The sequence below is a fragment of the Prosopis cineraria genome, unplaced genomic scaffold (genome assembly GCF_029017545.1).
Source record: "Prosopis cineraria cultivar Desert tree isolate PC_DT_omini unplaced genomic scaffold, ASM2901754v1 PC2, whole genome shotgun sequence".
In the NCBI taxonomy this organism is placed as follows: Eukaryota; Viridiplantae; Streptophyta; class Magnoliopsida; order Fabales; family Fabaceae; genus Prosopis; species Prosopis cineraria.
In genome coordinates this window covers 9,083,278-9,098,131 of record NW_026555333.1, presented here as the reverse complement: position 1 = coordinate 9,098,131, position 14,854 = coordinate 9,083,278, and the positions used below count along the sequence as shown (strand labels likewise).

General features: G+C 31.0%; 1 protein-coding gene across 2 annotated transcripts; it reads right to left on the bottom strand.

Annotated features, from left to right (window-relative positions):
• Positions 1–348: 348 nt before the first annotated feature.
• Positions 349–3,413, bottom strand: LOC129303743 (zinc transporter 4, chloroplastic-like). 2 transcript variants are annotated; one of them, XM_054943247.1, is made up of 4 exons: positions 3,191–3,413; positions 3,058–3,103; positions 1,988–2,712; positions 349–1,402 (listed from the first exon to the last, which is right to left on the bottom strand). In XM_054943247.1, the coding sequence occupies exons 1-4, from the start codon at positions 3,203–3,205 to the stop codon at positions 947–949; spliced, it is 1,242 nt and encodes a 413-aa protein (XP_054799222.1). In that variant the 5' UTR covers positions 3,206–3,413; the 3' UTR covers positions 349–946. The 2 variants fall into 2 exon arrangements, with proteins under 2 accessions (XP_054799222.1, XP_054799223.1); XM_054943248.1 differs by having other exon boundaries at positions 1,988–2,768; positions 3,191–3,411.
• Between the last annotated feature and the right edge of the window lie 11,441 nt (positions 3,414–14,854).

The following is a 14,854-nucleotide window of genomic DNA, read 5'->3' as shown; positions in this document are numbered from 1 at the left end:
ATATCTTTCAGTGCCAAAAAACAAAAAAACAAACAAACAAACAAACAAACGTGCGTGTGAGGGTGTGAACGATCACAGTGCACTCCAAAATGAAGCCAGAATTAATAGTGCAATTCTATCGCTATTTTCCATTCTTAGCACTGTGCCTTTCTCATATCCACCCACTAAAGTTGTGAAAGCGGGAGACGTCCACCGGCTGGAGGAAGCGGCGGAAGGTAAAGGCTATGACGCCATGCAGCCTCCATCATTTCCAAAAAGTTGCAATAAACTCCAAGCCTGGACCATCGATGGTAAGTGAATCATTGGAGGGAAGGGGACGGAAAGGGAAAATAAATTCTCACTTGGATGGGACAAGGAAAAGGGAGGAACTGCCTTCCCCTCATTTTCGAGTGAAATTATGAGCTATAATGTTACTTCAAAAAGAAAACCGTACACATGAAATTTACATAGAAAAATAATAAAACCAACCAAATTTTACCCTTCCCCTTGTTTAGTAATACGGATGGGAGGGAAAATTTTATCCCTCCCCTCCAACCACCCAAATAGAGTGTTAATTTTTAGATAGACATAATTATCATTTGCTCAACATTTTCCCTTGCCACATTTCAAATTTCCATTAAAGAATCATGGGGTATCAACAAGGACATTAAAAATAAACTAATTCTTTTGACGAACAGAGACCATCATCCCATCCCTTGGCATCCTTTCTCTTGTTAACTAGTTGCTGCACGTTTTGAGGGAAGAGGGCATGTTGGAAGACAGGCATTGACGACGAACGACCCTGTGTGTTGGCCCCCTTTTTCCTCGCTTGCTATGTGTAAATTAGATGGGGACTACTGCGGATATCTCATACTCGTCTCCCTCCAATCTTCACGTTATTCATCTCCCTCTCTCTGTTATAGAATAGCAAAATACTGTGCTCTGAAATCTTAGAAATGAAAAGGAATCAAGCCCAGATTGCAAGCGCAGACATCAATCCAGCCCCGAGAAAAAGCATGCAATATGAAGCTATCTGCAGCCTAAAGTTACAGCTCATTCTCTTGCTCAGAAAATCAGCAGCTATCAGGTCCACTAAAGCCATATACACTAAAATCCCAGCTGACAAAGCGTCCAATATGCCTTCGGTTATGAGTGCTCCCGAACTGTATGGGTTATATCCTGAAGAAATCGCCGTGCCTATTCCGATACCCAACGGCGTTGTCAGGGCAAAGAAGCAGGCCATTATGGTCGCTGATGAGGTCTTAAATTGAGCTTGGGAGATACAGCCTCCAAGTGCGAATCCTTCAAAGAATTGATGAAATGATAGGGCTGCAATCAGCGGCCTTATGGTACAAGGGCTCTGCGACACTCCCAGAGAGAGCCCGATTATCACTGAATGTGATACAATCCCAAGCTCCAACACCTGCATATCCAAGTTGGACAGCACATGACAACTTGTACAATTGGAGCTTTTCTTTTCTTTTCTTTTCTTTTCTTTTTTTAACTGATCCAGATGCGCCTTTACAGAGAAACCCGAAAATAAAAAATGTTCCTTTACAAACAAGGTACACAACATACTATCAAGTGTAAACTACTGTCACTACCACATGTATCAATGCTAATCAAATTCCTCAGACAGAAACAAAACGTCGAAAGAATAATTAAAAGTTTATTAACTATCTTGTTTTGCCCGCCAAGGCTACCGACTACTATTGACTATTAATTGGGCCAGAATAGTTAAATTTATACTCAGGCTGATGTGATAAATGTAAGGGCCAGTATAGAAGCAACGGGCCAGAGTTGTGTTAATATTTCAAGTGGCCCAACTGGCCGATGCACGAGTTACCTTCTCCATAAGAATTGCAGAACCAAATGTCAACTACAGCTTTTATATATAGAAGCCATTCAAAATTGACAAAGATAAAAATTGAGATTTCGAAGATTTTGATCAGCGCTGAACAACAAACTCAACGTGAGAAACAAAATAGAGACAAGAGTAGTGTATTACCTGTGAAACGACAACATGGCGTACACCGTCTTCATCCTCATCGTCTCCGAATTCGTGCGAGTGGCCATAGCTCTGTCCTGAGACGTGGGACTGTTCCTTAACGCCACCACGACAAGAGTCGTGGCCTTGTGGGTGGTTGTGCCTATGGTGCGCTGCGTGAGCATGCATCCCCACTATGTGCATTCCGCCGCCTTCCTCTTCCCCAAACACTGTCCCACTCAAGTCCCTAACCTCCACAACGGGCACGATTCCCGATTCCATGCCCGACTCTGACGTCCCGACCCTTCCTCGGATTTCGGCGTCCCGCGCCATTCCCTGTTTCCGTTCATAATATTGGGTTCCCACGAAATCAACCAAGAGTGTTAAGAGGGCTGAGATCATGGCGAAGAAACCGGTAAAGGGGAACTTGGACCATGGATACTGGGGCAAACAGGGATTTGACAGGGCCTCCGACGAGTCCGGTAACATGTGGACAAAGCCGGTGGCCAGAATCACTCCTGCCGCGAAAGCCTTGGCGGCAACGAAGAGGCTGCCGTCTGTGCGGAGATTACACCGATGTTTCCCGAAAAGAGGTAAGGCTACTCCTGTCATTCCCGCGATGAGTATGGACGCGATCGCCACAAACTTGAGGACGAATGCGGCAGAGTCGTCTCGGCAGAGCTCGAAGTCGCTCCCTTCGCAGCGCGAGTTGGTCATGGTTTCATACAAGTACTGGAACAGCGATCCTTTTTTGGCAGAAAAACGAGTACAGAGATTTAGAATCCCTTTCAAAACAATTGACCTACGCCAGTTTTGCAAATCAGGATTTTTGAACTCTCTTAAACGGCTCCAATTTAATTTAAATTCAATGAAAGGGAAGAAATTAATGAATCAAATACTAAGATTTTGCTTCACATATCCAGCGTTCACGTGCGCATTTCAGTTCCTTCAGGGAAATCAAGTTCGTTCAAATTGCATCCAATTCTTCACACGTTGATCGCAGTAGAAAACACAGACAACATAAAAAAAAAAAAAAAGAATTCGATTCTTCTGGGCTAGTGGGGGAAGAAAGAGAGGGAATGAATTATTACCTGATTTTCCTAAAGGACGCTCAAGCTGGAGCAACGACCAGAAATCCTGAGAGGAGAAGAAAAGGCGTGTGAGCACAGAGAAAGAAAAGATCCAAGCGCAAAGAAAAAAGAGAAAGAGTGAAGAAAAGCCAACCTGGAAAAGGGACATGGGAAGAGGTTTTAAAGGGCGAAGGAAGCGTTGGAGAAGGAAGGAGGAGAACGGGGCATTTATAGGAACGAGGAAGAGGGATAAGAGACGGGATCGGAGGTCAGCGAAAACGGAAGGATGCGAGGAGAGAAGACTCGAAGAGGGTAGAGAGGGAGTGAGAGAAGTAGAGAGACAATGTCATCATTTGAAGAAAGAATGGGTGGGAAGAAGCGGGTAGATGCTCTGCTCGCTGCCCTGTTGCATTCGAACTAGGGCGACTATGTCGACATAGTTTCGTTATTATTATGAAATGAAATTCTCACCCTCCCACCCCTTGACACTTTCTTATTTTATGTTAGGTATTATTTTAAATTAAGCTTTTTTCGTTTTTTGCCCTTCTCCCGTAAAAATTAATATCGTGTTCTCTCTCCCTGCTCCAGATTCTTTCTTGGACCCTCATATAGGAGAGGTTCGTGGGCCTCGTACCACCCAAAAAAGGAAGAGGATAACCGCACCGCATATAGATTTTACTTGGTGATTGATAATATTGTGTTTCGGGATTGCCATGAGGATAAGGGCTTAGTTTGGTGACTTTGGTCTTTGGTGGTTGAAAATGATGAAAATGAAATAGCTTAAAAAATAAAAAAAAAATTCTTTATTTTAACATAAAGAATATTAATCCCTCCATCTCAAATTATAAAACACTTTTAAATAAAATTTTATATACCAATAAATTTCATTAAATATATTTAATAACCTTATTTTTTAAAATAAAAATATAAATTTTAAAAAATAATTATCATTTAATATATTAAAATAGAAGGAATGAAATTAAATATAGAAAGAGATATTGTAATATTAAAATTTATACATTTAATAAAATTTTAATCTACTCTAAGTATTTTATATTTTAAAATGAAAAAATTTCTTCAAAAATGATTTGTAATTTAGAATGAGGGAGAACATTTTTTGGGAAAGTCCAATATTATATATGTGCTAATCATTATATCCTTCACAAATCTCATCAATAATTACTCTCATCTTTATAAATTAAATTAATAATTACTCTCATCTTTATAAATTAAATTACTTATTCTTCTTCATCGATATGGTTGACATATTTCTCATTTATATTTTAATCATCTTTTTTGTTTTTTTAATCCATTTTATTATGGGGGTGGATTATTTGAAATTGAGAATCGACATGAAATTTGTCTATTTTAGAGAAATAAAAAAGATTTTATATCTAAAAAAATAAAAAAAAATCATACAAGTTTATGAATATCAACATTAGAGTATTTAATTATCAAATTTTAGTTTATATAGTCTGTTTAATTTAATGTTGAGATCGTCCTCCCTCCCACCCTTTTCTTTTCTTTTGTTTTTCACCAGATTCTCTCTCGTGGGTTCAGGCCTGAGGTGCTCCTCGAGAAGTGCGAGGATCACCGCCCAGCGCATATACGATGCGCGTTGATGATTCATGGCGGATGTTGTTTCTTATTTCTGAATTGCCTAACTGCGGTGATTTTACACCAAAAAGAAGGGGTGGGGGTGGTTTAACTGTGGTTCTTTTGGATCTGAATCCTCTCAAATTCTCACTCCCTCAGCCTCGGCGGGAAAATTTACACCCTTCAATTTATATTTAATGCCTCATATTTTGTTACATCAGCTCATATTAAAATAACTTTTACATCTTATTTCACTACTTTGTATTTATATTTTTAGGATAATAATTCAAATTAATCTTTTTATTTTTTTTATTTTCAAAACTTATCCTAATAAATTACTCTATAAAATTTTTTAAAATAATTTTTTGTTAAATAAATCTGGTGAGAATTTGAATAAGTCATATTGTAAGCCCCTGTTAGCCTATCCTACAACTTTTTTTTGAAACATTTTATGGAGTAATTTATTAGGATAATAATTTTTTGTTAATTTCATGTTTTGTTAAATAATTTTTTAGGACAAGTTTTGAAAATAAAAAGGGAAACATTATAATTCAGTTTCTAAAATTTTGATTCAATTGTAAATCAACCTCTAAATTTTGCTTCTTATAATTTAGTTTCTAAAGTTTCAACCTCTTAAATATTAGTTTTTAAATTTTAAAAAATAAAACTATAAACATTAAAAATATTTTATAATTGCTAATATTTATAAATATTAAAAGAGTTTAGTAATTTAAGATACTAGCAATAAATTTAAAATATTTTTAAATTTTATAGTTTTATTTTTTAAAATAAAGAAAATTATATTTAAGAGATTGAAACTTTAAAAACTAAACTGCAAGAGGTAAAGTTCTGGAACTAATTTACAATAGAATTAAAATGTCAGGAACTGAGTTATAATGAGTCAGAGTTTAGGGATTGAGTTACAATTGGATCAAAATTACAGAGATTAAATAATTAATTTTTCAAATAAAAAATAAAAAATAGTTTAAATCATTATCTTAAAAATATAAAAAAAAAAGTGAAGTAAGGTGTAAAATTTAAAAAAAATAAATTATTTTAATATAATATGATGTGGCAAAACAAGAGGCATTGGATGTAGACAATAGGGTGCAGCTCTCCCCGCCGCTGAGGGACGCTAACGGGGTGAGAGTCTGAGGGGATTCGGTTCCAGTCCTTTTACATGATGTTTGCAGAAAACATATAGATGCGTTAAAATTCAAAACTGTAAGATAAATGCAAAAGTACGTTGAAATTAAAAAATGACCACTTTAAAATTAAATATAACCACATGTCTATGTAGAACATTGGATTTAATCATTCAAATCAATATGAACTGATTTGATGTTGTTGAACTCAGTTGGGGGTTTTATTATTGGAGAAACCTGCTTCCTTGAACTTCTATATGCCTCTTAACTAAATCCAAATAAGTTAATTTTCAATTTTAAAATAAGTTAAAAATGCAAATAAGACGATATAGTTTCAGAGCAAACGATGGATGAAAAAGTCATTTGCTTAATTTGACTTAAAAAGGCATATGGGCTTGCATTTTTAAGTGTTACCAGGCTTGATTTTTAAGTATAATATTTTAAACACGCGAATGTCAAGATTCAGCATGAAGTGATATTTTGAATTGAACAAAACTTATGAATTTAGGATATGTTTGTTTTAACTTATTTTATAAAAAGAACCACTAATTTGTTTAAAAAATAGATTTAGTAAATTTTTATAATATTTATTTAAACTTTTAAAAACAATCAAAATTTTAGAAAAAATATATATTTTTAATTAGTTTAAGAAGCTACTTTGAGTTTAAAAATAAATAAATGAGAAAGTATGTTTTAAAAAGGCAAACATGTGAAGATATTATAACATTTTAAAAAAATAAAATAATAAATTATTTTAATAAAATATAAATTAAAAATTAAAAATAACTAAGAAATCATCACTTTTATATTTTGTAACCACATATAAATAATGTCTTCTTTTTTAAAAATTTTTATAAAATAAATATCTTTATATAAAATTTTTAAACTATCTAAAAATTACTTATTTTTTAATTTTAAACAAATGAATCCTTTATCTTATATATTTAAGGTGCTTGTTTTCAATTAAATTAAAACATGTGAATCTATTATTATGGGTTATTTATTCTTTAATAAATTCTTATTATTAATATTGTTGAGGTATTAACATATACTACACGTTTTAATTTAATTAAATAAAAATATATTAAAAATTCAAAGTTAACTACATAAGTCTCGTTGTTTTGAGTTTAATGTTTTTGTCATGCTTGGGTTGATATGTATATATATATATATATCTATTATTAATTAATTTACATGTTAAGTCTCACTAAAGTGATCCCAAAAACAAGCAAAGGAAGATATTAAAATAAATGAAAATTAAAATTTAACAGAAGACTTAAAAAGCACCGCAGTCAAAGAGAAAAAATGAACAGCAAGATTTATTGGATAGAGCATCTTCCTTTCCTTTTTTTTTTAGTTCTCCTCGAAAACATTCTCATTTTTTGTCAAAAAAAGAAGTATTGTTTATTATATCAAAATAACAAAGATTTTGCTGTGCTTATTTTTAGAGTTGAAAATACAGATGAGCCTGATCTTTATGGACTCAATTCTTAAGAGTCTAAGTCCTAAAATTTATTTTTTATTTTTAGCCCCGTTTCTCAAGCCTGATCCTTATGTAAAGGGTTTAAGATTAGGCCTATAAGCTTTTAAAAAAAATAAAATTAAATATTAAAAATTAATGAAAATATTTTAAAATTAAAAAAATTAAAATTCTCATAATTCTTTAAAGTCAAACAACACATATTTAAAAGTCTAGTAATAAAATTTAAATTTTAGTTAAAAAATAGTTCATTTTTTATAAATACACAAACATAATGCTTATAAAAAAATAAAAAATATCAAAAATTTATACGATACACTAATATTTATTAAATTATATTAAATTAATTTTAAAATAAATTAAAATTAATAATAATATAATGTACGTAGAATCAAGTGAGTAGGTAATTGGTTTCAAATATATATTTCACTAAAAAAAATAATAATAGAGCAAGGTTTGAAGAGTCGTTCGGGCCTGAATTTTTTTTACAAAATTTATCAGAGTAAGGCCCTCAAGCTCGATTACTTTTTAAAAATATATTTTTAAAATTCTATTTCTTATTTAAATAAGGCCTTTACTTCGTTCCTTCAGACCGACCTTTATTTTTGGTTCTAGTTACTTTTCTGATCGGTATTTAAATCTTTAATTTTAACTATCCTTATTAAAATTACGTAACAGTTACATGACAAGTACTGAAAACAATATATCAGCAATGGCTTGTTAATTACTTAATTACGAATTGCAGGTTTAAGATATTTGAGCAGCGCGATGATCGTGTGAGAGAGTCCCGTAAACTAAACATTTAATAGACTTGACAGCATGATGAATTTTGATTTAGACGATGCAAGGAGGCGTTTGACCGGCCAAATCATGAAAAGTCATGATGGTGCCTTGCCGTGGGGTATAAAAATACGGTGCCAAAACGTCATTCTCAATTTTTCATGCCCAGCAAAAAACATTCATGCCAAAAACCTACCGATTTCTTCCTGCACATACAACATATAGACTAGGACTCCGTAAAAGACAAAATGATATTAGATTTCATCCTAATTTATAATTTGATCTCTTTCATAAAAAAATTAGATTAGATAACACATAATTCAATCTTATCCTGTAATAATTCAAAAATTAACATGACTGAACTTACTTCATAGGATTGGAAGACTGATCCTATCAGTCCAGTACTTACTTAGTTTTTTTTCTTTTTATTCTGTGAGAAGCAATAATACATTTTAACATAATAAACTCAATTAAGATAGTAAAAATATTTATAATAATAAAAATTTATAATAATTTCTAACAATAAGAAAAAATATTTCTGTTATAGTTCAAATTATTTAAATTTATAATTTCAACAAAAATAGCACTCAATAAAATTGAACAACACTACATTAGAACAATAATTTAGAAACAAACTTAATAAATCTTCATACAATTATCTCCTTAACATCAATTACATTTCAAACATTTGTTAAAAATAAATTAATTATAATTATAATAAAAAATTAATAGGACTGGATCGGACCAAGTGATCTGAATATCTAATCTCTTATCCAGTTCAACCCAAAAAAATAGTTTAATTTTTTTAATTTTTTTAATCTTGAAAGATGACCAAACAAGATTCAGATCATCTCGAGTAGAACTGAATGGACTGAACAACTTTTATATAGCCTAATATAGACCATCCAATCAGCCATGGAAGCGTGGGTTCGCCATTTTAGGGCGTGTTTGCTTTTAGGATTTCATGATATTTCGATTTCCACCAACACAAAAACTTGCCTGCCGCAAAGCACGTTGAGTGCTTCCACGTAAATACAGACAAACGCGCCTTTGTCACGAACCAGCAACGGACGGAGTTTGGATTCTCCCCGGCTATATCCCCCCTCGATACTGTACCCAATCACCACCCCGTCTTATGCGTGATATAGCCGTGGAAATTGAGAATAATGAAGCACGTGGGCATGAAATATAGATGTACTTATTGCCAGTTACTAGGATGATAGAGGCAATGATTGAAAGGAATCCTTGATTTAAAAAATAAAACCAATCATTTAATGGTATTATAATTTAATTTTTATAATTTTAACTTAATTGTAACTTATTGATTTAATTTTAACTCTTAAAATTCAACCCATGTAATTATTTTAAAATGAAATTATAAAAATTATAATCATTTTTAAATTTTAATCTTTATAGGAATTAAAAAGGTTTATTAATGTAAAATATTAGTACTGAACTTTAACTTGATTTTATTTTTTAAAATATAAAAATTTATATTTAAAATAGTTAAAATTATAAGGATGGAGTTTGTAAAAGTTAAAATTTAATGATTAAATTATAATTAAATTAAAACTTTAAAAATTAAGTTTTAATAAGTCAAAATTTAAAAATTAAATTATAATTGAATTAAAACTACAGACATTAAATAATTAATTTTTTTATATAAAAAATTAGATGGGTGTTATTTGAAAATGACAGTGTGCGAGAGAGGAAGAGAGCCCGAATAATATAGTTAACATGTAATTGGGCAAGGGCGAGCGCGTGTGTATGTGCGTTAGCCTAAGTAATATGAAGAAAGCATCGCATGGTGTGCGACTTTACTTTCAGTGAGTACTAGCACTATGTTATATATATATATATATATATATAATAAATACTAGCCTTTTACCTGAAGTAGTATCTATTAAATATTTTTATCTTCATAAAAAAGTATTTATTGATGAGATTAGTGATTAAAAGTCACTGGACGATTATTAAATGATAATGTTATGGAAAATAAATTTATATTTGTAAAATGTTTATTAAATTGATCTAATCTTAATTGCATTACTTGATGTTTGAAAATGAGTTATTCATCCCTAGGAAAAAGCATGGTATTAAAAACTGGACCGGACCGGCCGGGTCAACCCGGAAACCGGTGAACCGGTCCCCTGTCCGGTCTGGGTTTGCACTTAACCCGGTGAGGGAGTGAACCGGTGTAACCCGGTCAACCCTGGTTCAACCCGGTATAACCCGGATAACTCGGTGGGTTGACTGGGTTAACCGGGTTAATATTTTTTCAGACTTTTACTCCAAAACGACGTCGTTTTTGATTTTTTTTTCATTTTTAATTTTTCAGAGCTCTGAGTTCGAAAAAAATAACAAAAAAAAGTAAAATTAAAGTCAAAAAATAAAAAATTAGAGATAGAGCATGCTAAGTCCAAAAATATAGTATTTTATTATTGTTAGACTTTTGAGTGGTTGGATTTGGTTGAATGTTTTTATAATTAATGTCTTTTTATTTAAATTGTATTATTTTAATCATGACCGGTTTGCCACCGATTCAACTCTGATTGAACCACTAACCCGTGACCCAATGCCATGATCGGTTTAATGACCGGTCCGGTTTTACGTACATTGGGAAAAAGGATCACAGTTGCATTATTCAATAACGTGTTACCTACGTTAACATTATGTCAAATCTACAGGTAAGACGATTTAATATTATATATATATATATATATATATATTACCAACAAGACATTTTATAAATATAAGATGCTTGTCAACCGGCATCTCAGCATGGCACGAAACTTGCCGCTTTCAAGTGTATGACATAATCACATTACTATAATTTTTTTTTTTTGGATGAAAAATCACACGCATATTGACAGGGAAAGGGAGACAGTGAAATGCCCATGACCTTCCTTCTACTTTATTAAAATTACAGGAACCTCCCTCTTGCTTTCAGAATATATATTTTAATCCAATTCTTAACCCAATTAATAATTTTTCATTAAAAGTTTTAAAATATTTATTTGTTTATTATGTTCAAAAATTTATATTTACTAATTTATCCTTATGACTAAATTATATACTCCAAGGGTTGGCCCACATTCTACGTGGGGTAGTGAGGGGAGGGAGAGAGGGAGTCATGGGGTTGAGGGTCAGGGCAAGAAGATGAAGGTGACATGGTGAGAATAAAAGAAAGTGAGGGTTAGATGGTGAGATAGTGAGAGAGAATAGAGAGGGGAATTTTTTTAATTTCATTTGTTATCTACTTTCAATTCATAAGACATTTTTGAAAGAAATTTGGTGTATCAAAATATAAAATACGTAGCAAAAAAAATATTTTATTAATTATTTTTTCTGTTAAAAAATGTGAGGCATTTTTTGAAGAGTTGAATATTTAAAAATGTAAGTCAATTTTAGTCTTTCAAGGTATAATCATTGTCTTTTTTTAAAAAATGTCCCTATTGATGAATGACTTTATATTTATTGTAGGATGTTTAATGGGGGTAAATATAAAAAGATAAAGTTAGTTTGAAAGTAAGTAACTACTTTATTGAGAAATAAGATTCAATTGAAAATGCCTTATATTTTTAAACGGAGGGAGTATATGTTTTCTAATATTATCCTTTCTATTATATTCTTTCTCTTTATTATTCTTTCAAAAATGGATTATTAAATTAATGACATTTTTAAAAGTTTACATTTTTGTTTTAAGGAAGAAAGGTTGCATATAGTATTTAGTAGAGTAAGTTTTATTAGCATGCATAATTCATTCTAAAAGTATCTTATAAATTGAAATTGAAGTAGTATGATACTTCCTTTGATCCTTGTTATAGGGTGCCTTTTAGAAAGATTATTTGGTTCACAGTATAAGATACTTAATGAGATATTAATTATATTTTTTAATATCACTCATATTTAAACTTATTAAGTATGAGAAAAAATGTATTACAGATTTAAAAATTTTCTTTTAAATAGAAATAAAATTAAAAGTTTATTCTATTTTTAGACAAAGTTAATAATTTAACCATATTTTATCAATTTCAATGAGAAATTAATTTATTTTTAGAAAATTGGACCCCAAATTTTTTAGGCTAGTTCCGCCACTGATATACTCTCCCTCTTAAATTCAATGAAGTTCATTCATGCTGTTCTCTGGCGGATGAAGTTTCCTTCCAAATGGATTAATCTTCTTCTCCAGTGCATCACCACAATTGAATTCAATGTCATGTTTAATGGTCAATTAACTCAATTCATTTTTCCTAGAAATGGTATAAGGCAGGGTAATCCCCTCTCTCCATACATATTTATCCTGCTTCCAACATTTTGTCTTGTTTGTTAATTCAAGTAGAAAAAATTGGATCCTTTCATGGAATATGAACTTGTCAATCCTCTTTTTCAGTATCACACTTACTCTATTTTGATGATTCAACCATCTTCTTTAAGTATACTCAATCTGGTGTTCAAGTAATAAATGACATTGTTGATACTTTTCGTCATTGGTTCGGGCTTCAAGTGAATTTTCAGAAGTCTTTGATCCTTTCGAGTCCTAATATACTAATGGAAACTCAAGAGGAACTCTCAAAATTCTTTGGTATTCAATGCTATCCCTCTTTTGGTAAGTATTTGGAAACTTGGAATAATGCAGTTAAAGATAAAGAAAAGATTGTAGAACAGGTCTTGAAATCTGTCGATAGAAAGGTTGCCTATAAATCTAAATTTGTACTATCTACCTCTAATATATATGTTCTCTCTTGCCTCAAGTTACCTACAAAAATCTGTGACATTATTGATTCTGAATTAGTTGATTTCTTTTAGGATAATGGAGCAGGGAAGAAAAATATTCATGTTGCACGAAAGGGCTTACTTTTTGGATCTACAACTTCGAGAGGCCTGAGTTTGAAAAATAAAAGATTAATGAATTTAGTGTTTATTAATAAACAAGCATGGAGAATCTACCAATCGAGGTCATGTTCTCTTTTGGGAGACGCCCTAAAGCTCACATACATCAATTTCAATGATGGCATCTTACTTAAGAAGCCTTATAATGCTAGCTGATTGTGAAAGGGGGTTCTTGAATCAACCAACACTATTACCACTCATCTTTCTTGGGAGATAGGTAATGGTCTCATAGCAAATGGTGGAGACTATCAAATGTGGTTGCTATACACATATAACAACCTACTACAATATCTGATTTGAAATTTAAATAAAAATATTTAAATAAAAATTTTAAAAATATTATTTGATTTGAAATTAATAAAATTTGAAGAAAAATATAAATTATATTAACTAATTTATCTCTTATTATATTAAATCCCTATTTCATTAAGTTCTTTATATGTGTGTTTGAAATATTATTTTATCAAACTTATGTATTTTTCTAAAAAAATTTATAAATAATAATTTTACAAAACTAAAAAATTATGAATAACAATGTAAAAAAATGCATTTATTTCTTTAATTTGGTATTTTAACAGATTTTTAGATAACATTCACTAATACAAAAGTAGATATTTATACTTGTTAAAATTAAGTATTTACACTAGTTTTATAGCTGGTATAGATCAGATTGGTGTAGAAACTTTGTCCATATCCATACCAAGTATACAATAAGGTATAGATATTAATCATGTCTACATTGGTTGGTTAATTGATGTAGATAATAGTCAAGGAATGATATTTATTTTTTTAAAAAAATGTTTATTTACACCGGTTATGATCCATAACTAGTGTAGATATATGACATTTTTTATATTTGGATAGGAAAAAGCCCTTATTTAAATAATAATATATTTAAATTACCTGCCATCCACAAAATTCATTTATCATAAGTACCAAGTCAGAAAATCTAAAGAACAAGAGAGTTCAAATTATATTTTTTTTAAGAAAAAAAAGGTAGGGATTCAAATTATGAACTCTGGCAACATCCATTATCCAAAGTCTTTAGTATAAATATCAATCAAACCTATTTTCAAGGACACCACAAATTGCACTTAGATGTCAAGAACTATTAATGATGATGAAAGTGTAAAAGTCTTTTTGTTTTTATTTCAATTTTCAAGTTGCTCTCAAAAGATTTAACATCATTTAAGCATTGTCAATTTTTTTGTCATAATCAGTTCCTAAATGGTAGCAAGATTCTAGAATTTATATAGATTCATTTTCAATGTGTTTGAGTTAAAATATGAAACGTCACTCAATAGGTCACAAAGTCATTTGGGCTGAGTAATTGAAGAGTAAAGCTCAATCTGTACAAAGGGATCAGCTCCAAGCTCAATAGAAGGCCACAATAGAATGAAAATATCAAAATCCCGCCAGTTACAAATATTGGACTGTTGGCACATAAAAATACGATTTCAAGTGATTCTAAAATCCACAAACATGGTGCCCAAGTATTTCAGTGAGACGGGATAAATATAACTACATTGATTAAAATACATTAAAATTAATTTATTTTAAAAAGTCAGACTCTATTATCTACTTCAATTGTGTAGACACTTGTTATGCAAGGAGCCAGTATAGATATTATCACATCCTCCTATTTATTTATAAATACGTCATCACCTCCTATTGTTATATTGTTTGTGCATAAATTGGTGTAAATATGAGGGTGTAAAAAAACTATTTTGTATTAGTAATTTATGTTTAAGTAGAGGCATTTTCATCTATTAAGTATGATTTAATATTCAACTAACAGTTGGATGGATAAAAATAAAATTTTATAAATGGGTGGTTTGTGTTTGATTATTAATTTTATGGGATGTTTATATAGGTTTTTAAAATAGAAGAGAGATATCAGCAATTAAGATAAAATGAAGATAAT